Source organism: Mesitornis unicolor, unplaced genomic scaffold, assembly GCF_000695765.1.
Source record: "Mesitornis unicolor isolate BGI_N332 unplaced genomic scaffold, ASM69576v1 scaffold2402, whole genome shotgun sequence".
NCBI classification, from domain to species: Eukaryota; Metazoa; Chordata; class Aves; order Mesitornithiformes; family Mesitornithidae; genus Mesitornis; species Mesitornis unicolor.
This window is the reverse complement of record NW_010171026.1, coordinates 1-27,215: the sequence shown is the minus strand read 5'-3', so window position 1 is coordinate 27,215 and position 27,215 is coordinate 1. Positions and strand designations below refer to the sequence as shown.

Sequence of the window (27,215 nt, the reverse complement as noted above, 5' to 3'; positions counted from 1 at the left end):
GAGCCTGACATTGTTAGGTGAACCCTCATGATCTCATGGGCTGCTGCATACTCTTGTGTGCCAGACCCCTCTTAATAAAAATGTGGGGCACTGGATACACAAATTCATAGCAGCTGTCACAGCTGGGCTGTGCTGAAGTTTGGTCAAGACCCTTTGAACTTTCTATTTCACACTAATCCCATTTAGTGTGATCAATATATGGACCTCCAGCTCCCAGGTCTGTTAATTAGGTGTCAAGTGTTGGGTTGGCCCTGTCAGGGTGTAAAATGCAAACACAGAAGAGACTATCACTAGGGAGGTGTTTACTGTCTGAATGTAGAGAGTCATAGGTTCTGAAAAGTTGCCTTCCTAGTCTGAGAAGTCTGCAGGGATCTTGAGAGTCCTGTTTCTCTCAGTGAGGTAAATGTGTAGTTAGATAAGCATTTTACCAGAAATACTGGTGTGGCTGGGGGCTGCAGAGTAATAGAAAAGATCCAGTTCTACTGATAATTTCATGTTTGAGTAGCCCTTTGTTTACCTTCCCCTCCCGCTTTTTTTTCCCTGTTAATAGAAGTGTTTAATAATTGCTCTGATAACTATTTACTTTGGGTTGTTTAAGGTGGGAGTCCTTTCTTGTGTTGTGTATGTACATCTAAAATGAAACGTCTCTGAAAACTTTACCAATGCTTATTTTATCTTGTGCTTTGTAGCATTCAGGACGTGGAGAGGATCACTGAGATCTTCATTTCTCCATCTCAAAGAATCTCGGGATTTTTTTTAACTCCCCAGCCTTTAGTTCCCTGTCATTCAGGGAAGAGTAAATATGCAGAATGATATTTCAGCTTTCATACATTTTTGAGTTCCTTTATTTCAGCCTTCCAGTGACAGAAATGACTGGGGAGTTTTGAGTAGTTTGTTTCATCTCCTTTGAAGAAAACCTTTAATTTATAATCCCAGATCAGACCTTTCCTATAACTCACGCAACTCATCCTGTTAACTGTTTTAATATATGGCACTGCTATTTCATTAAACAACATCCAGGAATAATTAGTTCAGCAACGATGCCTTGGAACAAAAGCCCTTGATTTCGTTTAACTTTATAAGTTGGTCTCTTTTGATCTGCAAGAACACATCTGGGGCCTTTAAGAAAGCAGAAAGAAAAATATTAAATGTTCAGGAAGGCTGTTGGTGAAAGTTTCGAAGCACAGTAACCCTTTGGTACCAGGATGTAGCTCAGAGGCAAAAAAGTGTGAATTTCTTATTTCAAAAGACACCACGTGGCTCCTCTCTATGGTAATTGCTGGTTTTTGCCAGCTGATGACCACTGTGTTGCAGCTATTTTCAGTTTCAAAAGATGCAGTCTCTTCATTCTTTCCTCAGTTTTTCTCCTCCATTTTTGTTCCCTTCTGCCCCATTTCTTCCTCCAGCTGCATGCGAATGGATTCACTGGAATCATTACTTGTTAACGTGACCTTTTTTAACCATGTATTTCTAGATTATCATTTGGTTTTGCTGTAGCAAACTGTGCACCATGCTGTTCTGTTCCTTTAATAGCTTATTTTTATTTGCCAAGGTAGTGAGAATAAATCAATCTGTTCTTTACTCTAGACTCAGCTGCTGAAATTTGGAAAATACACAGTGCAGAGGATCTAAATTTACTCATCTAATCTTAATCACTGTTACTGACTTATATTAGAAATTGCTTACCAGTTTAACTCTTAAAATCTGCCACCGGAAAAATCCTGCCTCACCAAAAAAATCAATAAAGATTTTGTATACTAGTTGGTTTTTATGTCATAAAATGGGCTATTGCAAAAAACACTTGTCTGATAGTAGTCAACTCCTTTTTCCTTCTCCTCTCGTACTAGAGGTAGGCTTTGTTTTGGTTGTAATTAGTAGGAGTTCACTACCAGTAGTACCGTATCATCTGATTTGTACTGATGTGCATTCTTGTGTTTGCCTTTTTGCTGCATGGCACTGAGGTGCCCGTGTGTTTCTGTTCCAAGTATTGCCTAGAAAGTGTGCAAATCAGCACAACTAACGGTAGTGTTTGCCACGGCTAATGAAGCCTACCCAATCTCTCAGTTATTATTCATCATCTTTGTTTCATTTTGTATAAATCATGGCTTCTATTAGTGAGCTTATTTTAGAGAAGGGACAGGAGAATTTTGTTCATGAGAGAAATGAGCAAAAGAACTTTGTTCTTATTTTTCCCCTCGACCTGCCAAGGTAGAAGTGAAAAGCAATAAAAATATTTTTCATTAGTTTTTTTCAAAACGCAGCTTTATGTTCGCTCTGTGTTTGTTTCCTTAGTGAGCCTTTAACTCCAAGGTTGTGACCCAATAATGACCTCCTCTTTCCACTCTCAATTGCTTTTGACCTACTCCATTAAGTAAAAAGAAATAACCTAACAGAAGGGAAACCAGATCACTGCTACCACACCAAGGAAAGATGCAGGCTTTGGGATGCTCTTCTTTAATCTCTCTATCCACAGAGCCTTCGTTTTAATTTGCAAAATTGAACCCAGATCGAGAGCAGTAAAGCCTGAATACGGTAAATATTCATGCCTCAGTGATCTGGAGTGGCTCCATTACATTTCAGAGATTGGGAGAATTACCTTTTGGATTATGTATATTCATGGGCTGATTTTTATTTGAGATATAGTATTACTCACATTGGGCTACATGTCGCACATTCTACCAAAACCCGCCTTCTGACAGAGCTCCGAATGTTCCTTACACGTAAAAGTTTCACTTCTTTACCCTACAGTTTCCTCCCTTTTATGCTTTTCAAAGACTGGTAGTAAACAAATTTCTTTTAAAGAAGAAGAAAAAAATCCCAGTAGAAGTTCTTCTATAAAACCTTCAACCCTGTGTTTACTGTGATATATTCTTTCGCATGTGACTTTGAAGTCTTCAGATAAAAGTATTGCTATTGTTCTAAACCTAAATCTATTTGGAAAAAATAATTCATTTCATTTTGTTGGAAGAAGAACATTCCAGACAGCCTTTCTTTAACCTATCACTTTGTATTGGTCTGGACTTCTTTTTGGATTTGTTTCTTCTTTGAAAATGTTTTATTGAAATATTTTTGATAAGTTGCAGAAATATTAATTGGTCTGTGAATGTCAAGCTTATTCTATGTCATAGTTTTACCATGGGGCTGACATTCTTTGCCTAGATATTTGCTGGCTAAACTCCCTGGCATTATGCTTTTAAAATGCATACTTTATTATCTGTAATGATAGATGGCACAAGCAGTACCACTTAATTTAGGGATGCTTGATATCTTAAGATTCCTTTTTCAGTTACAAGAAAACTGTGAGAGATCTTAGTCATTCAGAGTTGGACGGATATATAGTAGATGTTTGGCTTCTGCTTCCTTCCACACATCCTTGGAGCGTGGGGATCTCTTCCCTGCCTCCAGCCCCAGGCGTTCACTATGTACAGCTGTTACGCTGTTTTGGCCAGAGGACTAAAGGGGGATGTGGTCCTCCCTCTCCCTTCTGCTGGAGTAAATCACAGAATCACAGAATCGCTCGGTTGGAAAAGCCCTCTGAGATCATCACGTCCAACTGTTCCTGTCTACCCCCTAAACCATATCCCTAAGTACCTCGTCTACCCGCTCTTTAAACACATCCAGGGATGGTGACTCCACCACCTCCCTGGGCAGCCTGTTCCAGCTTCTGACGACCCTCTCAGTAAAGAACTTCCTCCTTATCTCTGACCTGAACCTCCCTTGGCACAGCTTGGTGCCATTTCCCCTTGTTCTATCCCCCATCACCTGGGAGAAGAGACCAGCACCCACCTCTCTACAAGCTCCCTTGAGGCAGTTGTAGGTGGTGCTGAGGTCTCCCCTCAGCCTTCTCTTCTCCAGGCTAAACAAGCCCAGTTCCCTCAGCCGCTCCTCATCAGGCTTGTTCTCCAGAGCCCTCCCCATCCTTGTGGCTCTTCTCTGAACACGCTCCAGAATCTCAACATCCTTCTTATGGTGAGGGGCCCAGAACTGAACACAGCCCTCGAGGTGCGGCCTCACCAGTGCCAAGTACAGGGGGATAAATACACAAAGAGATTCACCTGCATCTAGAAGAGGCAATGCAGGGAGATAATACAAGTACAGCGGGGCCTGGTGCTCTGAGTGTTCACCTTGGGATCCCAGGTAGAGGAGGAGATACAAGGGGTGGAAGCTGAAGAGTGTGTTAAGAACACGTAATTACTGGGAAGTGCTACAAGGGAAATCGTGCTTGACCAGCCTGGTTGTCATCTGTGGCAAAACAGAGAGACAAGAAGAGTTGTGACTTTAATAAGGCTTGGGTAACACCCATCGCAGTGTTCTTACGTGGGAGCTGGGGAGGTATGGATGGGATCTGGGGGTTTTGGTGTGGGTTGAAAATTGACTGACGTGGTTAAGGCTATTGGAAGCTTTACTGTGAATGAGGAAAATTGCTATGAAATGACAAATATAGTGAAAAATCAGCCTTTTGCTTTCAAAAACTGAGCATTGGGTTTTTCTCCGGAATTTGGACTGTGACTATTTATGCAGTTGAGTTTCCTATCTGCAGCGAGGCGTAATGCTATGTTATATCATGATGGTGGCAAGATTACTGAACTTTACCAAAGAAATACTCCAATGAGGTCACATACGTGCAATATACTAGGAATTTGATGGTTTACAGTAAACAATTCAGGGCAGTTCAGTCATGAGAAGAAAAGATACAGAGGATAGTTGTTTTCTTATTCAGTGAGCTTTGTCCAGCCTGGGCATGGGATGGATTAGGTTCTGTTGAAAAAAAAATGAGATTATAATACCTTAAAGGCTACAGGAGAATGCCTAGGTACAGAAGGTCACTTCACTTTATGTGCAGATCTTAATCTTAACACTTGCTAATTTTTGATTTGTGACTGTGTGCATGAATATAGCATACACGTCATTTAAATTAAAATTGTGATAGTAAAGCAGAGCAGCATGAGAGTAAGATCATTGACCTGCTTCTTCATTTACGGGGTGCATAGCCGTATTTTAGATGATGTGAAAGGAGTTAAGCTAAGGGATTTTAGTATCTCTTTTTGTATTTCTTTATTCCGGTGTTGCGGTGCAGGCTCTTTAGGCTATGGTGTTATTTTATCAGGAGAGATACATTGAATAAAATCTGAGAGCATGCGTGTGGCATAATAGCACTGCAGTGGTCATATGGTAATGCCCTTATAAATTTAATTTAAAAAAATTAAGTCATAAGTATTGTTCTGTGTGAAGTAGCTTCTAGGTGCTCTGTTCCTTTCCTGCCTGGAGGCAAAGTGAGCCTACGTACAAATGACAGATTCTAGAAATGATCAAGATCTTTCAGAAAATCGTTACTAAGCCACAGGATCTTGATGGTGTTCCCAAACTTGGAGTTATTTCTGCCTCTCTGAGGTTTCTCCAGTTTGTGGTTGTTGGTAGCTGCTGTTGTGATGCTGACTCAGAAGACATGGCTTTCCACAACCTGAGCAGCGGGGAGAGTTTGCACCGTGCGGTTGCTGTTCAACCATTTACTATTGACAGCTCCTGTTTTATCTCCGTTTGACGCTGTTCCTGAAATCCTGGTTGAAGACTTGGAAGTAATGCTTCTCAGTGTTCATTGGGAGATGATATGAATCCCAAAAGCAGCTTGGAGAATTAAGAAAACATTCTGTATCGTAATTTTTTAAATAAAATATTTTTAAAAAATGATTTGGGTGGAGTTGGGCCTTAGTTTGCTGCCGCTCTTCAGCTGTAAGGAGGCACTTCTGCTGGATGATATTAAGGTGCTGTTTCTTGCATTTGACACTGCTGCAGTGCGTGGTCTGTTTGTACCTCACAAGGGTTTTGTTCTGTTTGGGTTCTGATTCAGGCAGGCTTGCTCTTGATGTATTTCTAAACCTCAGGGCTGAAACAGCACTTTCTTCATTTATCAGTTCCTGTTCCTTCTTGGATGTAAGTTTAAAGATGCAGCTCTCAGTGGGCTCCAGGATGTGATTTTAAACTGGTTGGAGTCCTTTGCGTGTGATGTGGTGGGTCTGTTTTTGTAATACATATGTAATACTCCTTTTATAAATACTGCATTTATAATCAGTATTTAATAGATTATGAAGACTATTTATTTTAACTTTCCAGTTTCTCATCAGTATTACAGGGAAGTATGGTTGCTGTATCTTTCATATCAGAAAGATGCACTTGCAGCATTGGGAGGCAGCAGGATGGCTTGGTTCTTATCTGAAGGAGTTATGAGCAATGGCATATGGTTGATAACTTAATGGAAGTTGGATAAATAAAGGAAAAGAAGCTCTGACATATCAGGGGAAAAAGTAATTAGTGGACTTTTTCTGTATCCTGTTTTCTATTAGTCTACTAAAGTGCTTTGAAAATCATTGTGGGCTTTTCCGTTGGTCTTCAAGTAATGGGTTCTCTTCTTATATTGAGTACATTTGTTTATCTCAAGGGCTGAACTATTTGGGTGCTTTTGATTTCTGTTTTGCACTTTTTTGATCTGCATTTGAACACACAAACGTCTTTCTCACCCTCTTTATAGACCTTTGCGTAATGCTGTAGGAACATCAATGTGGTTATACAAATAAAACAAATTTAAAAGTGAAGCAAATCTCTTTGCAAAAGATTTCAACGCGTGGCTCTTGATTTCTGTGATGAGATGCAGTCCATTCCCTTGTGCCATTGTTCGAAAACAAAACATGAGTGCATTTCTTAACAAAGTTTGTAGCAAGCTGTGCCAAGGGAGGTTCAGGTTAGAGATAAGGAGGAAGTTCTTGACTGAGAGGGTCGTCAGAAGCTGGACCAGGCTGCCCAGGGAGGTGGTGGAGTCACCATCCCTGGATGTGTTTAAAGAGCGGGTAGACGAGGTACTTAGGGATATGGTTTAGGGGGTAGACAGGAACGGTTGGACGTGATGATCTCAGAGGGCTTTTCCAATCGAGCGATTCTGTGATATTGAAGTTTTCTGTGTTTACCTGCACTGTTTGCATGCAGTACAGTCTGTTTCTTTAAAGTTTCACTCAATATTACTCACGTTCTTTGTGTCTAAATGTCTAATCCCCGAAAGGAAGAGGATAATATTTCTTTAGTGGATTACTAAAATGGGCCTTGCGCTATTTGCATGGATGAGACAGAAGCTGTTTTACAGTGTTTTGATGACAAAAATTGGGTGGTCGACATAAATGCAAAGAGATGCAGAAGATGCTGGTCATAGCTGGTCTCAGTTACTAATTCCTATTGCTCAGGACAGAATGCTCTGAAGTATTTAAGATCATTCAGTTGGTAGATGGGTAGACTGATCCAGCACCCATCCCCTGCTTGAAACTTCTACTGCTGTAAAGCTAAAGAAAATACGAGAAAGTGTAGAATGTGCTACAACTTGTGGGGCTCCCTTACACAGGGAAACTAGATATGTGCAAGAGAAACAAATCTAATGCTGGGGGCCAGTTGCTTCCTTTTAGGCGCTTCCAGATTTGTATTTTAAAGGTCAGACAAAAGGAAGATGAATTTTAGTTTTGTTCTTTAGTCTCTTGTAGAAAACCCCTACGTTTGGAATATTTTAAACCATGGACGAATGTCTCTGTCAGTTGGGGTCAGAGTGAAATGGAATGAAATACTGTACTGATGTTCATGGTCTGCTCAGAAAACAGGAAGCCAGTGATTTAAAGCTACTCTGGCTCTTGTTATTTGATCCAGTGGGTGCAGATCAGCTCGCTGATTCACTTCCCTGCTGGTTCCACGTCTGACCTTTTGAAGGAGATGCAATTCCAACTCGGTTCTTATGTGATCTCATCCTCCTCCCCCAATCACCTCAGCACACTCTGGCATCGTTCTGTCAGATTCGAATTCCTGGGTACAGCCGTGTACTTTTAATGTATTGAGTTGGCCAAAAAGAAATTGCGGTTTTTTTCAATAGATGGACATACATGTCTTGAAATGTAACTGGCTCCATTTTAAACTGCAAATTCATCGTGTAACTCGGCAGCTGGCAGTTCAAGCTTGTTTTAGAAAAAGTACATGATTTTGTTTACTATTATTTACTTGGTGTTGATATCAAAATGAAAAAGCAAAACAAATGTTTCCATCATATTTTGTTGTATTACTTCTGAAAAGGAAAAACTCTGTGCAAGCACATTAAAAGTGATGTGATTGTACGGTGAAGATGCCTTAAAACTACGGCAGTGTCAGAATTGGATTGCTAATTTTGGTCTGGAGATTTTGATGTTAAAGATTCACCATGCTCAGGAAGGTCAATTGAAGTTGATAACAACAAAATCAAGGCATTGATTGAACCCAGTCGCCGTTTAATGACACGAGAGATTGCTGATCATCTGAGCATACTGAAATTGAGCATTGAAAACCATTTGTAACAACTGGGATACGTTAGGAAGCTCGATGTTTGGGTACCACAGGAGCTCAAAGGAATTCATCTCACTGAGCACATGGACATCTGCGGTTCTCTTGAAGCATGAACAGAAGGATCCATGTTTGAAACGTGTGATAACAGGCGATGAGAAAGGGATCATCTACAACAGCGAGTGAAAAAGATGGTGGAGCAAGCGTGATGACCCAGCTCAAAGTCCTTCCACAGCAGATTTTCACCAAAGGAAGGTTCTGCTGTCAGTCTGGTGGGATGTCAAAGGTTCTTGTGCATTTTGCATTGCTTCCAAGGAACCAAACCATCAATTCGGGCCTGTTCTGTCACCAGCTGGGTACATTAAATGGTGCCACCAAACAGAAGTGTCCAGAACTGGTGAATCGCAGCGCTGCTGTTTCTCTGTGATCCCGCTGGACCACAGGCAGGTTTGGTCACTTGTGAAATTGCTGCAGCTCGGATGGGCTGTGTTACCACATCACCAGACCTGGCACCATCAGGCTGCCTGTTGTTTTGTTCTTTACAGAATGCCTTGGGTGGTAAAAGCCTCACTGCTGATGAGGATATCACATTGTTCCTGGAACTGTTTTTCTGCTGAAAAATATAAGAACTTCTTTGAGTTTAGAATCATGAAGTTGCCTGAGAGATGGCAAAAGGTAGTTGAACAAAACAGACACCATATTGTTTAATGAAGTTTTTGTTTCCCGTGAAAAATTTACCTTTCAGTTACCCAGAAAAAAATCGCAGTTACATTTTGGCCAAACCAGTAGTTTGACACCAAGAGATGTGGAAGTACACAGCCAGTACTCTGCTGCAAGCCAGCTCTGTATGCCGTGGTTGAGAACTGTAAATCACACTGAAATTGTTTAATCCCATGAAGTGAATATTTTAAAAGTACTTATTAATTCTCTTGATTGTTATTTGTGGGCTGCATATCAGATGCATCAAGCCTAATCATTTGAGTTAATTTAAAGGGAGAGAGTAGGCATAACACTTTTGAGGAATGTTTCACAGATGCCTAATTACAAGATAAGGTGTATTCTGAGTATATGCACTCAAGAATAGGTGTTTTTAAAACGCAATTTTTATTCTTTAATGTTATCTGAATTTTGTGAAAGGCTGTTTCAGCTTAATATGTGTAGACTTTTTTAAAGACTGGAAAATATTTTCCGTAATAGTTTTATTCAACTGTTTAGGTGGGTTGTAAAAAGTAGTATTATAAATTGGAATGTTAATAATAAAGAAAAAAAATTTGTCTTGTGGCTCCATTTATGGTAGAAAACTGCACAGAGCTCTGCATCTTCCAGTTCAGCTTTTGCTGGGGAGTGATGGTGCAGGAGGTTTCCTTAGTTCTTGTCAGTTTATTCACCCCATCTACGGTTGTAGAAGATTTGCTGCCAGTATTGTCGTATGTGAAATCACAGAAATCTTTCAAAATGGTTTGGGCTGGTGCTTTCCACATGGCTGTGTCAATCTTGTAGTGTTGTTTAATTTCTTTAAAACACATATGCTTAGAAAACCACCTTTTTTTTTCTTTTTAACTCCTTAAACGTTACTCGTATCACCAGTGTCACAGCTTACCACCATGACTGAACTGGAAAGGGAGCAGTAGGTTACGGTGGGTGGAAAAAGGAGGGGTTTGATTCTAACCCCTGTACTTCCAGCCTTCAAAAGCACAACCTTGGAAGTGTGAGCAGAGGTGGAGGTAGATGCTAATTTTCTGTTCTTCAGTCTATAGAGATAAGTTGTACTGTCTGGGGTGTTTGGTGAAAGGGATAAAGAGTATATGATTTGAGTACAAAAACAGTTGAAACTGAAATCCTAGTGAGTGTTTGGAATGACCTTTAAGTCTATTCTGATATTAAAGATCACATCAAGCTATTTTTGTCCAGGCTTTTTAGTGAGGGTTGGCTTTTTTTTCCCCACACATCCACACCTCCTGATCTCCTGTCTCATCATATTCTGTGGATTCTCCAAGAATCCCCAGGCATTGATGTGGCGCTTGATTTGAAAAACGTTGCAATAATAACTTGGGATAGTCTGAAAAAGGGCGTTTCTTCTGGTTCTGGTTAGCAGCCAGAAATCAGGGAACCCAAAGGATATTTGTAGAGGTTAAGCTCATGGCCATTGTTGTTTTGTTTCTTCTGGTTCTGGTTAGCAGCCAGAAATCCAGGGAACCCAAAGGATATTTGTAGTGGTTAAGCTCATGGCCATTGCTGTTTTGTATCATTATGAGTTCAAGAAGTAAAACAGGATTTCTGTTGTTTTCTAGAAGCTGTGTAGCTGCTGGATTTTCCCCCTTTTTTAAAGTCAGCTTTCTGCATGCGCCTGCGACCATTTTTTGCTGGCTTATTTGGAGAGCTGTACATTCAGTTAGCAAGGTTTTAGTTCAGCCAATAGACTTTTCATCTGCTCCTCTATTTTGATCTGAGTTTCTGCGATTCGTTCCCCTCTGAGCCTTCTCCTTTTTTTTCATCTCTATGGGTTTCTCTTAGTATTGCTTAGCTTGGTGACGTGGGGAATGAGTGTACAAAGATTTGTCTGAAGGCCAGTACTGTATTCTTTATGTAGGGTGGCAGCCTTTCCGGAAGAGGAAAAGGTGAAAAACATACTTTTGTTTCCCCTTATGCTTTGCACCCAAGAAGCGGGGAAAAAAAGCTGATATTTTAATTATTATCTTGTGAGTAAGTAATTCTGTGATTAAAGTTAATAAGGCTAACTTCTCGAGACCAGTCAGAGCCACCTACCCTGCATGATGTGCTCTAAGCTGTGTGACGTACTGAGAATGAGACCTGGATCTGCCGAGTCCAATCCGTTGGTTTGGGTTTCTCTTAATCAAAGCTTGTGTATGTTGGTTTCTTCCTTTCAGGAGTTAGAGGATAATGGGGTGAGCAAGGACTGGAAGCTTGGCTAAGGGACGTGCAATGGTTGGAGATTGGTTTGAGAACGGTTACTGCCGAGTAAGATACGAATGGCTTGAATGCTGAGAATTGCACAGTGGCATTTGACAAGAACATTTTGGTAGCTGCAGCATTGGTTCTAAGAAAAGGGAGAGAGAATAAAAAACCTGAGCTCTGTCCCAGCAATGTTGTTGTTCTGCACCCGTTCACAGTATCATCTGTTGCGTGTTGATAAAGGCACACTGATGAAATGAGCTCTGGAACAGAGCGTTCCTCTGGAGACATCACTTCTTGGATCTGAATTTTGAAGTTTCAGCCCATCAGAAACATGTTGCTTATAACTTCTCTGCACTAAGGACTCTTGTCCAAGTGCTTAATGTTTATTTAGGAAATAAATATTTTTTTATTGCCAAAAATAGCATTTCAATATTAAAAGCTTGCTGTATAATGTAGGGACTTCAAGCAGAAGCATCCAGCATTAGTGTGAATGCAAGAGATGGCAACGTATGTATTATCTGAAAAAACCATTTAGTTACACACTAGGGGAAAAAAAAGTCTTGAAGGATGGTCTGCAGAACTGAAAGAAAAGTCAAAATGAACCCTTGTTAAACTAATCTGGTTTAGTCTGATCAAGCTGAGCCAAGGCTGATCTTTAAAAGCTTATTTCGTTCTTCTCTCCTCCTTGAGAACTCCTTGAAATAAGTAATACAATGGCAAGCTCATTAAGGTCAAACTTTTATAGTATCTAGGAAGAGCTAAATAAATTTTAAGTGGTGTTTAGTGTGGTACTTCTCCAATGATAACCCTAACAGGTGGAACCCCACATTTTAGGGATAGTGATGCTAGCCATATTTTTTATGAACATTGAAATCTTCGCAAGACAGCTTTGAGAACTTCTTAATTAATATCTGGAATATCATAGCCAGGGATCTGTGTATTACTAATTATTTTGCAGTGGTAGTTTACAAGACTTCATTGTGTTTAACATTGTACAAATGAGGAAATATTTCTTTTTGCTCTGAACGTTTTACAGTTGAAGTCAACGAAGTCAAAGAGGCGTATGAAATGATTTCTGTAGCAGGGGTGGGAAGCAGTCGCATCCGTCCATGGATGGGTGTTGTAGTTACTACACTTGCGATGCTACAGGTGCTTAGGAGAAGTACAGTGAGTGAGGTATTCCGTGATGTGAGCGTGTCTGTTGATTTGCAGAGTGTGTAGGTATGGCAGCACGGATTATGCACATGTCAGCATAATTGTGGCCATGATAATGTTTAGTCTCATGAGCAGAACTAGCATAATTTAATAAGCTCAAATTAGCGATAATTCTAAATGATGGGGTGTGTTCTCAATCTGTTCACTTTATCCTTTGTGAGTTGTGGACTCTTCTCGAAGGCCAGTTATCTTACAGGAGAGCAGGGTGTGATCTGTGGCTTTGTGCTTGTGGTGCACTTGTGTGCTATTAACGGCTTCATTTTTTTCCTGTTCTTTCATCAATAGGTGACAAAGAAAGTCAAGTCCATGCAGATGTTCCATACTCCTGTGACTTATGCTATGCAAGGTGACAGAGTAGGTATCTGCGTGACCCAGTTTGATCCCAAACTGCTAGAACGGGGCCTGATTTGCACCCCAGAGTCACTTCACACCATCCACGCTGCAATAATTTCCCTGAAGAAAATCCAGTATTTTCGAGGGGCTCTTCAGACCAAGGCCAAGTTCCATATCACAGTTGGTCATGAAACAGTTATGGGAAGAGTGATGTTTTTCAGCCCAGCCCCTGCTGACTTCAATGAAGAAATCAAAGAAAATGTGTTTGATTTTGAAAAGGATTATCTTTATCAAGAGGAATATTTGTCCAAGGACTCAAATTCTTCAGAGGAGAACAAAGAAAATGACCAGGCAGGGTGCGTCCAGCTCCCAAGACAACAGTGGGCTTTGCTGGAGTTTGAGAAACCAGTCACTTGTCCTAAGCTGTGCCTCGTGATTGGCTCCAAGCTGGACACAGACATCCACGCCAACACCTGCAGGTTGGCCTTCCATGGCGTTCTGCTCCAAGGCATGGAAGACAAGAACTACACCGAGACTTTCCTTCCAAAGCTGAAGGTGTACAAGCTGAAGCACAAAGAGGGACAAGTGGAAAGGGTAAGCTGTCTTTTTACTGCTGTACACGGGAACGGGAAATATTTGTTCTGCTTAACTACGTATGCTGGTGGGCTACAGTATTTTCATTGGTGTGCTCCAGTCTTTATACACATTTCTGTTATGTCTACCTGAAGTGTTACATCTTGTCTGCTTGCAAACAGTCACCATTGCTTGAAAGGGACTAATTTATTCGGTTCAGTTCAGAGTTAAGTAATCGGATGTTTGTTTTTCACGATCCTTTTGTTATCTGGCCACTCTGTTCTTCCTGCAAACTTGTGTTGTTTGGGTACCTTCCTAAGCGGCCCATCTGCTCTATTCCCAGTTGACAAAACTTCCAGCTTTCTGCTGACATATTTCACACCGTTACTCTGCAGTACGTTGAAAATTTAGAGACAGCATAAAGCAAACAGAAAACTGTATTAAGTTAAAGAACACAATGAACACAGTTAATTCTTTTGTGCTTTTCCGTATTTCATTAAATAAGACCCTCAATTACTAACACTTATTTTAGCAGGCAAAAAGAAGCTCCTATAAGATGTCCTACAGAACTACACTGTACTAAAGCTGAGATCAAGCTCCTGACACAGAGAACTCGGAGCCTTGATTGATGCTGTTGTTTCCGTGTCTCACAGTTGTTTATCTGCTGTAGTGTTTGTGCTTGACCCAGCTCGGTGTGGCAGTAAACAGAAGTGCTGCCCAGAGGGACACGGGGTAGCATCTACAGCTAAAATTAATAGGGATTCTTTTATTATCCCTATGTATGGATAGACACGCTGTCTATAGTTCTTGTTACTATTATGTCACTGTCATAAGTTCGATTTTTGGTGTTGGTTACCTTTCAGTAATCGGTGGAGAACTACTTGCGGATACATTCTGTAGTGGAATTTTTCATACTGATTGGTTTAGGTGGAGATGTGTGACATATATATTTTGTAACCTCATCTGGGTGTTCCTGCTCCGGCAGGGGGATTGGACTGGATGAGCTTTTGAGGTCCCTTCCAATCCCTAACGGTCTGTGATATAAAGAACTTAAATGAGCCGGGTTGATGAAACCTCTAGCAAATGTTTATTTACTGTATTAGTACAGTAGGTGTTTTATCAACTTTTGGCTGAAGAACTGTTAATTCTTATTTTCCTAATCCAAACCCTGATTGTTTGAAGTAAATATTTAGTGTTCTTTCACCTTTTCAAAATTCCATGAAGCTGTGTTGAGTACTGCACAGTATGTGGTGTGCTGGTTTTTGGATGCTGATTTTGTCCCTGGGAAGGAAGGCAGTGAAGAAGAGGGTGTCTGTAGCTTTCTGAACATTTTGTCTCTATTAATACTGGTTGCGTGGATTTTGGGTTACACCCAAAATAAGCAGTCACTCTTCAGAATTTTGGTAGCAGGTGAGTTGTTTCCTTCATTTTAAATGGTCGTCTGCCTTTCTCTTTGGCTGATGGTGATGTTGAATAAGAACAACGGATCCAAAGTGCTCTGTTCTCTGAAGTGGACCAAACGTGCACGGGTGGGTACCAGCTCTTCTGATGCTCCAGAGCTGCCTGAACTTGTGAAGCATTTGTTAATCTTTGCTAAAAATTCACGTGCTTGTGCACAGCCTGTGCTACTGATATCCAGAGAGACCCGGCTTACGGCTCCTTCGGTTTCTCTGTGGCTGTAGGAATATGAATGAGAACAGCAGTTTGTGTGACCCATGGAGACACCTGCGGCTTGTGTTTTGTTTAACTGAAATGAACCGGCCTCAGATTCGTTCTTTATTTTTGCTCCCGATGCATAACATTGCTCTATGGGAGTTGAAAACTTGCCGAGTACCAACTGTGCGAGTTGTCTGGTGGGGCTGAGGGAGTTTGCCATTAGCTTTGGTTATAAATGTTTTTGTTTAGTGTTATTTTCAAATCCTTTGTGTATATATTGGTGGACTGTTTTGATATCTTCCCATGCCTTTTAAAATACAGATCTGAGGGATTTATTATTTTACCCTGTCTTTGTCTGTCATGCAGTGTGTCCTATACATGGGCCTTCATTGGTGTCTGTATGAATATGTTTTGATATCTTCCCATGCCTTTTAAAATATAGAGCTGAGGGATTTATTATTTTACCCTGTCTTCGTCTGTCACGCAGTGTGTCCTATGCATGGGCCTTGATTGGTGTCTGTATGGATTTTAATGGACCCTGTAAATGAACGTTTGCCATCGAACGGTGTGTCTGCAGTTAGGTTTGTTCTCGGGTTCTGCCTCCTGTGGTACTGCAGAACTCAGAGTATTTGGTGTTTTCCCTGATGCGTGCCCAGAGGACGGGCAGGCGGCGTAAGAGATGCTCGTGGTGTAAAGTCGCGGGGCACACAGGGGCTGCAGAGTTGGGAGAAGAGGATGGTGCCGGCTGGGGGAGCCCTGCTGGGGCAGAGCGTGCAGCGCTGGTTGAGGTGGCTGCTCTAAGTCTCTGCTGTTGCGGAGCAGCAGGAACAATTGGGTGGTACAGCGACTTATTTTAGTCCACAAAGTCGCTAGCTAATAGAAAATCTGAATCAGCTGGTCCCACCCTGCTGCTGCTGGATGGCTGGAGATTAGGATCGTTGAATTTAGGGTGTCTGTTCTTGGCACTGATACAGGAAAATTTCCCTCTCTGTTGAGCAAGGAAGCTCCCCCCTCCTCACCTTCCCTGGGGAGGCATCAAAAACAATAATAATTAAAAAATACATGTTACCTTCCTAAGAAGTGAACTTTTCCTCCAGAGAATACTGCTGGGGAAAATTAGCTTCGTGGCTTCCTGACAGACTGGCAGAGAGGGAGGCAGGGGCACGTAGCGGCCGCCCCCCCAGGTTCAGCGCGGGGTGGAAGCGCGCTCCCATAGCCGGGCTGCAGTGGAATTCAGTGGTGCCTGTTTGTGAAGTGTTGCTGCTAATCTGATGTGGGCTCTCCCAAGCCCCCCGTGTGCCGCTAGAATTAAAATAAAGTCCCTGCAGTTTAACTACGAGTTTACCCAGGAGAAATCAGGCATTTATTGTTTGGCTTTTTGTTCCTGTTTTGATTAATTTCAGAGCACTGGTGGAATAGTAAGAATTGTAACTTCGTTAAGTTTCAGCGTCACAGTGCGTTTCTTCTGTGCCCCTTGTGCCTGGTATCCCCCTGGATTTTAAGGTTGGTTTGGTTTGGGTTTTCTAATAAAATAAGAACATTTATTCACAAAGAGTTTTTGGCTCTTTAAGAGCAAATGTGACATTTTTGCTGTTTCACATAGAAATCAAATCCACTGAGTAAACACTATATTTTAAAAGGTAAAAAAATCATACTTGAACTGGCACAAGGTCTTCGATTAGCGCGGTTTATTGAAAATCCATGCCTAAGCTTCCTGGCTCTTACCATCTGTTCAAGCGATGGTGAATTTTTGTAGAACACTGAAGTGCCCTTGCACTTCCTTAGTACCGTTCAGTGTTTTCCTGTTGTGTCTTGCCTCTGTAATGCTCTGACTCTGTGAAGCACTGGGAGAGAAATAATCAAAGCCCTTACTACTGTTGTTCACCAGGCCCTTTGATTTACCTGTCAGCAGCATATCCTTGTACTTACCTTTTACATCCTTGCTTCTTTACCCACTGATATTTTTTTGAAAGTACGTCTTACTGTAGTATCTGAGAACTTTGGCTTTAAAATGGTGGAGAACAAGCCTGATGAGGAGCGGCTGAGGGAACTGGGCTTGTTTAGCCTGGAGAAGAGAAGGCTGAGGGGAGACCTCATCACCACCTACAACTGCCTCAAGGGAGCTTGTAGAGAGGTGGGTGCTGGGCTCTTCTCCCAGGTGATGGGGGATAGAACAAGGGGAAACGGCACCAAGCTGTGCCAAGGGAGGTTCAGGTCAGAGATAAGGAGGAAGTTCTGTACTGAGAGGGTCGTCAGAAGCTGGTACAGGCTGCCCAGGGAGGTGATGGAGTCACCATCCCTGGATGTGTTTAAAGAGCGGGTAGACGAGGTACTTAGGGTTATGGTTTAGGGGGTAGACAGGAGTGGTTGGACGTGATGATCTCAGAGGGCTTTTCCAACCGAGCAATTCTGTGATTCTGTGTAAAACATTAAGCATCTGCCTTTTTGGTTAAGTTAGTGCTGTCTGAGACCCTGCATAGTGCAGGAAAACTGCTTGTAACCAGGATGGGGTGTCTTGGGGACTGCACCTAGACTGGAATTGCATCTTGGTCATGAAAGAGTCGCACTACTCAAATTGGATTTAGGATTTTTTGGATGTTTTTGAAATGTTGAAGTGTGTGGATGCTCTTGGTTTGCTTTAGACCAGATTTATTTTGGGGTTAGAGTAAATCTTTGGGGGTTAGTTTTAAGGAAAATCAAAGTCTGCTGTTTTCTCAGAAGTAGGAGGGCACTTGCAAAGCTTTGTCTTGCCTTAACTTGATGATTTAAAAATTACCTGAAATATTAGTCCAGTTTTTGTTTGCAGAGAGGAGACAGGAGAAGTTCAGAGAAGGAAGTTTCTGCCATGAGCATCTTTCTGGTGTGGTTATGTGGAGGACTGTTGCCCTCTACATGCTTTATTTTTGCAAAGCCCTGGCTGCCTGACAAACGTACTTCTGATAGGAAAAAGAGCCAGGCCAGCAACAAGTGGCTCGTACTGATAAAAAGGTAGAAGCAGGGCTGGAAGTGCTGTCGTGAGCGCTGGTCTTGCTTTAAGGAGCTTGATGTGAGAATCTTGGTGAAAAAAGCGGCGAATGAGATGCTGCGAAGCAAGTTTCTCCCTCAGAGTTGGCGCGCTGTTGGCGGTGGCTGTGAGTGTGGGCTTGTGAAGTGTCAGCAGCCCCTGGAGCGGGAGACGTCTTCAAGCAAATTACGGAGCTAAATGGCAATTGTCCTTGGTCTTGTGCTCCTGGAGACTGGCTGCTCACCAGGCAGCTCCTGGCTGGGCCGTGGGCTCAGAGACCTGTGTTAATCCTAACGCCATCTCTAAAGTATCTTCCTCCCTGAATTTTACCTTTACGCAGCATTGCGGATTAGTTCCAGTCTGACTCGTGAAGAAGTTACTCGGTTCCTGGGATAAATGCTTTGTATTTCTCATGTTATTTGCTCTTTGGCTTCCATGGACTTACAGGTTAAGTGCAGGGAGTTTCAACTGAAAGGTGAACTGGAGAAGTGCGTCATGCTTTCCTGCGTGACTCAGATCTCCTGTTTTGACAGTGTTTGCACGAGCAGGATTTATCTTAGGATGGTTGCCACAGGGTCTTTTTGTCGAGGATGCTCATAAATCAGTAGCTCTGTGGGAGAAACAAAAGGAGAAAGAAAACTCCTCTGCCTTGCTTGCATAGTGCGAGCTGCACCCTCTGCACTTTCAAGCTTGTGTAGTGAGAAATACATGCATTTTGGCTGCAATTGTTTCCCATTTTAAGCATAACAGAATGTTTTCCTATGAAATGGGCTTGTCTTTCCTTCTCTCTGTTTCTCTGACGTTAAGGAGACTTAATTATCTCTGTGTATTTCAAAGTTTTTAATGTATTTTTCTCATTATTTGTCTTGCTCTTAGGCTTTACTTATTTGATGATAATCACATCGCACTTATTTCTTCAGCGGTTTCCTTTCATGTGTCACAGCCATGGGATGTCCTAGTTTTATTCATAGCCGGTCTGTTCCCAAGGTTTGTAGATGGCTGGGTAGTGAGTTTTCTTATTGATCGTGTTCTCGTGGAGACTGAGGCCATGGTGTAGCCAGCACGCTGGGGTTTTAGAGGATGGAAGAATCGCTTACTGCTTAATAACAACATGTTACTAATTGTTTGAACATTGGTACGATCCAAGTGTCCCCAAGGAGAAAAGCATTGCTGCAGGAGCAAGATGTGAAAGCAGGGTAAGTTATCAAGATTTTTATCGGAGCATCTCCTCTGAAGCTTGAATGGGAGAGCAAAAGCTTATCTTTCAGCATCTGTTAGAAGTGTTGGGGTTTTTCTTTTACAGTAGAATATCAAAGCAAGTGGCCAGATGGAAGATCTTTGTCACAGAATCACAGAATCTCAGGAGTTGGAAGGGACCTCGAAAGCTCATCCAGTCCAACCCCTGCCAGAGCAGGATCACCAGACCAGGTCACACAGGAACACGGCCAGGCGGGTTTTGAATGTCTGCAGAGAAGGAGACTCCACAACCTCTCTGGGCAGCCTGTTCAGTGCTCTGTCAACCTTACAGTAAAGAAGTTTTTCCTCATGTTCACATGTTCCAGCCGGCAATGACGCTTTCTGGGTGACTGCTGTGGTGTGCAGACTGATGTGGCACAGAGTCAGTAACAGGACCAAACTGGACGGTGACAACGGACTGGGAGCTGTCAGCAGAGCCTCGCTGGCTGTGGCTGGGAGAAGTGGTGGATGTCACCCCATCCCCTGTGAACATCCAGACGCCACAATTAATATTTTTCCTGCTTTGAAGTCTGAACATGAGTTTGTTTGGTTCTGCTTGGCTGCTGATGGTATGCTAAATACGGTAATAATACAGAGATGAAGGCAATCAGGTGAATAAAAGTGCACAGCACATTCACTAGGTAAAGTGCACTGTAAAATAGGAATATAAAAGATGCATTTCTTTATTTGCTCTAGTTTAGTTTTTGAGTAAAAGGGTTTGAGCAGCTTAGTGGGGGAAGGGGAAAGGAGAGGTGTGTGCCCATTAAACAGAAATACCATTTCTTTTAAACAGAACTGAGAGAAGAATGGCCATGTTTACGGCCTGACACAGCACATGGATTAACACAGTAGAATAGATTGGTTATAGAAGTGGTATGGCTAAGTCACAGAATCTGCTTGCTCACTCATATGAAAAGATTGGTATTTCGTTCACTCACCAGGAAAAGAATGGCTTGCTCCACATGACTGGGTAGTAGAATTTTGCAAGGCTTGAGTAACACCTATGGTTATTATTTATGTTATTAAATTTAAAATGCAGACATGCTTTCGGGTCTCACAAGTGTATGGACAGCTGGTCTTGATTTTTCTGAGGTTGTGTAAGAGTCACCTGTGGGGGAATCGGTTTGTCAGCAAGGCAACCAATACACCGCTTTATTTATTGGATACAGAAATAAATTAGGAATGTTACTTAGGTTGCAAAATCAAGCACTTGAAAGTTAGGAAATACCAGATTTACAGTTGCCTGTGCAACGTGAATTCTGTTCCCCTGTGCACTTAATAAGGCAGGGTTCCTGTGAAATTTTTTTGGATGTGGTCATGTAAAGACTATATCATAGGGCATATCAAAGAGGGACAGGAATAAGGTTGCATGGACATCTGGCATTTCTTAACTTCTTAAGTGCCCGATTCTGCAACTTAAATAACTCGGGTTTTATATAAATGTAATTTCCTGGGCATTTTTAAAGTAAAAAGGTAAAGTAAAACTAAACCTACATGTTACTGAACTGGAACCATCCCTCTGCTGTTCACCTTCTCTAGTATTTGAGTTGGCAATATTCAGCAGTGTGGCACAGACTTGTATTCCTTGATACCACAAACCTGGGTAACCGAATGGCAGGAGGAGGCTCATCCGAGAGAGATGAGGGACTGTTGTGCTTTGGGCAGAGGATCCACCAACCAGTTTCTTCTCACCTGGTAAAATGAATGTGTTCTTTACTAGGTTGTGTTAAGGACTTTGTGGTTTTTTGGGATTCAGCCCTTCCTAACTTCAGAGGTGCACTGTAAAGACGCATAATGTAGTTGGTGCCCTGTTTGTACCATGCGTGTGCCTGGAGGACACCAACTGCTCTCTATACAGAGCCTTTGCAATCTGAACCAGCCTGCTTATGCTGCTCTTACTCATTGTCCTCAGTCAATGCTAAAAGGTTCCCTTTCCACTCCTCAGCTGCAATTGTGCCTTTACTGAGAGAGGAAGAGAAGGGTAGAGAAAGGAATGTCTTGGATACAAGGAGTACTGGCTGGGGAGAGATGAGACCAACATCTGCAAGCGGAAGTTAGTGGATGTGCGGAGATATGGGTGCGATGGCTTCTTGCTCTGTTAAAAGAGCGGCAGTGAGACGTGAAGTAGCTGAGGGAGATGAGCTTTTCGTCTGTGCTCCTTCTTCCTGGATGGATGTTCAAAGGCAGAAGTTGAGTTTGTTCGTTGGAGGATGGTGAGAAGAGGGCATTGGAGAAAGAAAAACCTTGAATACTTTTATGCTGATGTAAACTCTTGAGGAATGATGCGGCTGACCAAATCTTTCTTAGTACCAAGTCATTCATCTTTTAGTAACACACTGAAAGTAGAGCAGTCTTTGGAGCCTCAAAAAAGCTGGAAACCCAATCGTCACTGAAGCTCTCTCAGCTCCTTTCTGTTTCACCCTTTCTGTGGCCTCATGCACCGTCATTTTCTTCATGCACGAAGCCACATTTTAAAAAAGAATTAGGAATTTGCAGCCTAATTTCTGACACAGAAATGGAAAGTGCTCAAAACTGTTTTCTGGAAATAAATGAGCTGTCTCCGATCGTGATGAAGATGTCTCAAGTGTACTTTTTCTAAAGTACAAAAAAGCAATAAAAATACTTTGTATTTTCAGCGTTAGTCATAGGCTCTATTTTGGTTTTTTCCCCTCCTGTTGTTTTCTGTTTTGGTTTCAATGGGGCATTTTTCAGTTTGAGAATAATCCTCAGGCCTGGTTTTATGCTTTAAAAAAGGAGTTTTATTTCTATGTGAAACCATATAATTTTGGATTAAATCTCATTTTCTCTTCTTAGTACTTAACATTCAAAGCTTTTACTTCATCTGTCTCAAATCTTTTCTTATTTCCCACCTCAGTCTGGCTCCACTTTGTTTCTTCCCGTGTGTTTCTGCTGTGATCTCCCCCCACTTTTTTTTAATAGAGATATGTTGAGACAAGGAGTTATTTGCTCTCCAAATACGTGGTGGATTGTTTGAGAGGGCGTTCAGATGACAGTAATGTCTAAGTTATCTTAAAAATGAGTGGATTAATGAGCTGGGCAGTGTATCTTGCTGTCCCTGCGCAAAGGGAAATGGCAGTTATTTTTCCTTGGAATTGCACTGTGGTTTGCACTGAAAGGCAGCACACCTCATGTTGACTGTGCTTTTGCAAACAATACACGGCAGCCTAAGTACTGCTTAAATAGGGAGCCACGAGGTGGTTAATTTTTTCTGTGAACCTCTTGGTCTTAACAAAATGTTACATGCCAGAGATGCACATACTTCACTTATGGTTATAAAGTGCTGTTTGCATTTCTCCTGCAAACACAAAAGCCAAGTGAGAAGGGATATTTCATAAACTCGGTGCTATTGTGTCCTCTGGTCTAAGCCATAAAACAAGAGTAACAGAGACGTTCCCTTTGAACTTGAAATCCCTTTCTAAGCTGCTGATCTAACCCAAGTGAGAGTGGGGGACTGTACCAGCCAGAACATTTTTCCTCTTCTGGGTATTTCTCCTGCCCTTTTCTTTTTTTAAAGTCCTTAAGTGAGTTTGATGCTGCACCTCTGCCCATAAATTTAAAAAAATATTATCGTAATGTAGGTCAGTGAACTGAAACGCCACTGTACACCATGGGGGATTAAAGTCGGAGAGGCAGCCCTCTCCCACTCCCACTAGGTCATATGACAGTATAAACAAGAAATACAAGGAGCCTTCAGCTTTTTCTTGCCCTAATCCTTTGTTTATGCAGCACTTAAACTGACTTTTGGGGTCGTCTCTGTCTGGCATTAAAGCCCTAAAGCTTTTTGAAGTTTCCCTGAAGTTAATAAAATTAGTCTGCCCTCATTGCTAGGCCCCTTGCTGCTGCTTCAGAGCAGACTGCATATCCCTTACTGTCTTTGCGGCATTTGGCTTTTTAATAATATTTCGTAACAAAAAAAAAAGAGTATTTGAGAGAGCAGCAGAAAGATCTCCCAAAAGGCAGTTCAGCTAATAGGCAAAGTGATTGCCATTGTAGATGTTCTGAGAACTCAAAGGGGATTAACTTAAAATCCAGTGATTGGAGGTAAATTGCTGGTAAAGTAATTGGAAGTGTTGAGTTTCAGTTGGAGAGAACAACATGCATTTCTGTGGGTTTTTACAAAGCAAGACTAAAACAGAAATTTAGTTTTTCCTCTTATGAAGAGGTCTGAAAGTTGAGGAAATGAGGTTTCCTTCATAGCAGTTCTCTCTCCTTCACCCATTTATTTCACTGCAAAGACTGGTCAGTTGCCTTAGTTCTTTTTACGTCAGGCATTCTCTTTATTATTTAGTCTTCTTCAGGCATAAATTGGTGATGGGCTCGCTGGGGGACGGATGGCACAGGACGGGCTGCACAGTGTGCGGTGTACGAGACCGAGACTTCGGCTCCTGCAGCTTTCGTTGTGAACAGCCACTCGGACAAGTCCCTGGTCAATTCCTGTCTCAGCACGACTAAAGCAGTTGTTTTTCGAACAGCCTGTGGAGATGCCCAGGGAGCAATGGTGATAGTGACAGAACACATCCATCAGTAAAAGGAGGATTTTTGAGTAAGTTGACCATTGGAGTGAAAGGAGCTGCGCAGCTGGAACCCTCGGTTACTTTGCTGAACTGTGTGTACAAGAGCAAGACCATAAAAAGGGTGTTTGTTTATAAAAGATGAAGGGTTTTAAAATCAACAGGTATTATGAGAGTATGGCATGCCTAATGGGTGATAGGTTTTGTCGCTGGTATAATCGTCAGTTGTGGGCTGTCGTTACCAGTTTGCTCAAAGGTAAATGGTGCTTTTAACACTTGTTCACAGAAATCAGTCCGAGTTTCTTTCCAGCCAGCCTTGCTGGGAAGGCTCTGAACTGAACCGTGTGGGCCTCGTATGATTGCTCACCCTATAATCCCGTTTTTAATTAAGTTAAAGATAACTTTGAAGGACTCTTAGAAAAATAAAAGATGTTTTTGTTGTCTTTAAAGTTGGCTTCCTGTGCCATTTTCGGGGCATAAATACAAAAATAACAGATACATGGAAGATCCTTCCTGGAGTGTAAGAGACCATCTGTGTTTCAAGCACAGGGGTTAGAAGCACATAGCCAGCAGTGAAGGAAAGGGATTTATAGGAAGTCATATTTTTATTTCACCATTTAATGCAGCTGGCAAAATGAAGGTGTTGAGGATGTAAGTGCTGCTTCAGGTTGGAATTAAGCTGCTTTTTCTGCTAGTCTTCTATTTCAGACCTGGAGAAAGACAAGTGTGCCTGAAAGCTTATCTTTCCCCCTCTTCTACCACCTATTATCAGTAGCTCTAGTAAAAGACATTATTCAGTGTTGAATTGAAGCAAGAGGTTGCCAAGCAGTGATACTTCCTTTAATGGTTCACTGGAGCTGTGTTTGCTGGGGTGGTGGGAGGGGACAGACACACCAAGAGAAACAAACAAACAAAAACCCCCAAACCCAAGGTCACCAAACAAACAAATGAACAGAGAAGAGGACCTTTTGGGGAAAAAGAGGAGTGGATGTTCAGACAGCAGATGTTGAGACATCTGAACGCTGCTCCTGCAGCCTTAGCCCTGCACTCAGCTGGGAGCGGAGCTGCCTGCGCCGTCGTCGTTTCCACAAGAGAAGCAGGAAGGGCTGTAGGGACTTCTCACCCTGCTCGTGCCTGTGGTGTGGGACAGGGTGAGGTCCTGCCTGCGCTCCGTGGCGGTGTTGCACAACCCTGTCAAGGCTGTTAGAGCTGAGCAAGCAAACCTCGCTCGAAATAAAACAAGTTACATTTCTGACGCTAGGTTTACTGCCATACGATGCTTGGCATTGAAATAGAAGCATACATACGTGACAAAATAATAAACAAGAGTGCGAGGGATTTGAGTCTGTATGTGAACTGCTGTCCATAGAAGAAGCTGCGGGGAAAGTGAGTAGCTTAATAAACCAGCAATACTTTGAGTCCTTTAAACTGAATATAGGAAGTGTTCAAAACTGGTTATAATTCTTTGATTCTAAGTCACTTTGGTCTCCAAAACTCTTAGGTTTAGCTAAAAATTGCTCCTAAGACGTGAAGAAGAGCTGTAACTTTTGCCACACAAAAAAAATACCTTGAAAAGATTTAAGTAATATCCTCTTATTTCTTCTGATAAGTAAATAAATGTTCTTGCAGCAGCTACGAGGGAGAGAAACTCCAGGCGTTAGGTATACAAGGATATTCACACCTACAGGATTAGGCTCACTTGACTGCACCTTATACTTTGTAATGCCTAGGGGAGGGTTGTTTATCTTGCTTTACCCACCAACCTTGCTGCCTCTTGTTCCTGATAGCTTAATTAAGAATTCAACTTGGAATGGTTCTTCCCACTGGGTTACAAACCTTGAAATTAAAATCGGATACAATGGTCATAAGGCTTTTAGTTTGACAAATCAATGTGTATGCAAAGGTGAAGATTTAAAAGGCTCTATTTAGAAACAGAGTAATTCCGTCATTTCGCTGGAATTGTAGTTGTTGGAGTGCAGTTCTGGAGCTAGGAGACAATGTTTTTGTAGGTGATAATGTACTTAGCTGTAGGATAAGTAATGGAATCAACTTTTTTGTGAGCATTGGTACTTAAGTGACTTGCATGGAAAGGTGTCAAAGCAGAAAAGAGATTTTAATTAACTGATCTTTATGGCATGTTCTGATGCAGGTTTTGTTCCTCCTATATTAGAAGAAAGAAAGCGAAAGCAAAAATACATTAATTCACATAGACTGCTGTGGTTTCAGATAGAATTTGACTTAAACTCAGCAGTTTAGATGACTCGTCTAGAGTTCTCTTCATTTGAAGGGTAAATGGTTTCCCAAGGGCAGGTTGGTAGAAGTGACCAAACTTAGTGTCTCTCATAGGTATCGTTTTTCTTGTCACTTGAGGTTCTAGACTCATGAAGGTCTCTTTCTTTTGCAGGTGATGGATGATTACAGTGTGATTGGTCGCTCACTGTTCAAAAAGGAAACAAACATCCAGATTTTCGTGGGTCTAAAAGTCAAGCTGTCTACAGGAGAAGATGGAATAATAGACGGTGGTTTTGGACAAAGTGGCAAATTTAAAATCCGAATTCCAGGTAGGTGCTTATCAGCTAACAAATGCTAACCGTAGAACTGCAGAACAGGTTGGGTGGGAAGGGACTCTTAACAGGCATCCAGTCCAACCTTCCTGCAGGGAGCAGGGACATCCTCAGCTAGATCAGGTTTCTCAGAACCCCATCCAACCAATGTTACCAGGGATGGGGCATCTACCATCTCTCTGGACAGCCTGTTCCCGTGTTTCACCTCTGTCACTGTAAAAAAAGAAACAAACCACCAAACAAACAAAACAACTCCCCAAACCTACCTTCTTTTAGTTATCCATGTCAAGTGTAGAGGATCTTTACACTCTGCAAGTCTGAATGTTGCCAGTAGCCTCCTGAAGTTTTGGAACTGGCTCATACCCAGCTGGACCACTGATGATTTGGTGGATTTTACCTCTTTTAATTAAATGGTGGTGGCTGCGACTTACATTGTGAGACTGAACAGCCTGAAGCCACATCTCCTGTGTCAGTGAACTCTGGATTCAAAATGACTTCTTGTTGAGTGTCAGTAACACTGGGCATGCTCTGCCCAGAAAGGTTTGTGGAAATCTGTTCTCTCTTAAATATACGTATGATTTGCTCCAGCACTCTTCTGAACAAATAAAGGGAAATAAACCTGCAATCACCTGTGGCTAATATTTAATAGTAAATTAGTAGAAGCAAGTTCCTTAAATTGGCTTTGTTGGGCATGTTATTAGCTAACTTGCCTTGAAGCAAAAACTGCTTGATAAATTAGTTTTTGGAGATCTTCAGAGGGGTTTTGTTTGTTTGTATTGTTTCCTATTGCTTATGTACCTTGTTTTATGATATTATGCATTACTAGTGGAGTGCCCCAAGGGTCAG

General features: G+C 41.9%; 1 protein-coding gene across 1 annotated transcript; it reads left to right on the top strand.

The window, feature by feature from the left end:
- Positions 1–12,292: 12,292 nt before the first annotated feature.
- EEFSEC (eukaryotic elongation factor, selenocysteine-tRNA-specific) lies at positions 12,293–26,366 on the top strand (the record flags this gene model as incomplete). The annotated part of the gene is made up of 3 exons (XM_010179873.1): positions 12,293–12,423; positions 12,757–13,398; positions 26,210–26,366. Coding segments are annotated over 3 exons (930 nt in total), but the record flags the coding sequence as incomplete, so codon positions are not given.
- Positions 26,367–27,215: the final 849 nt, after the last annotated feature.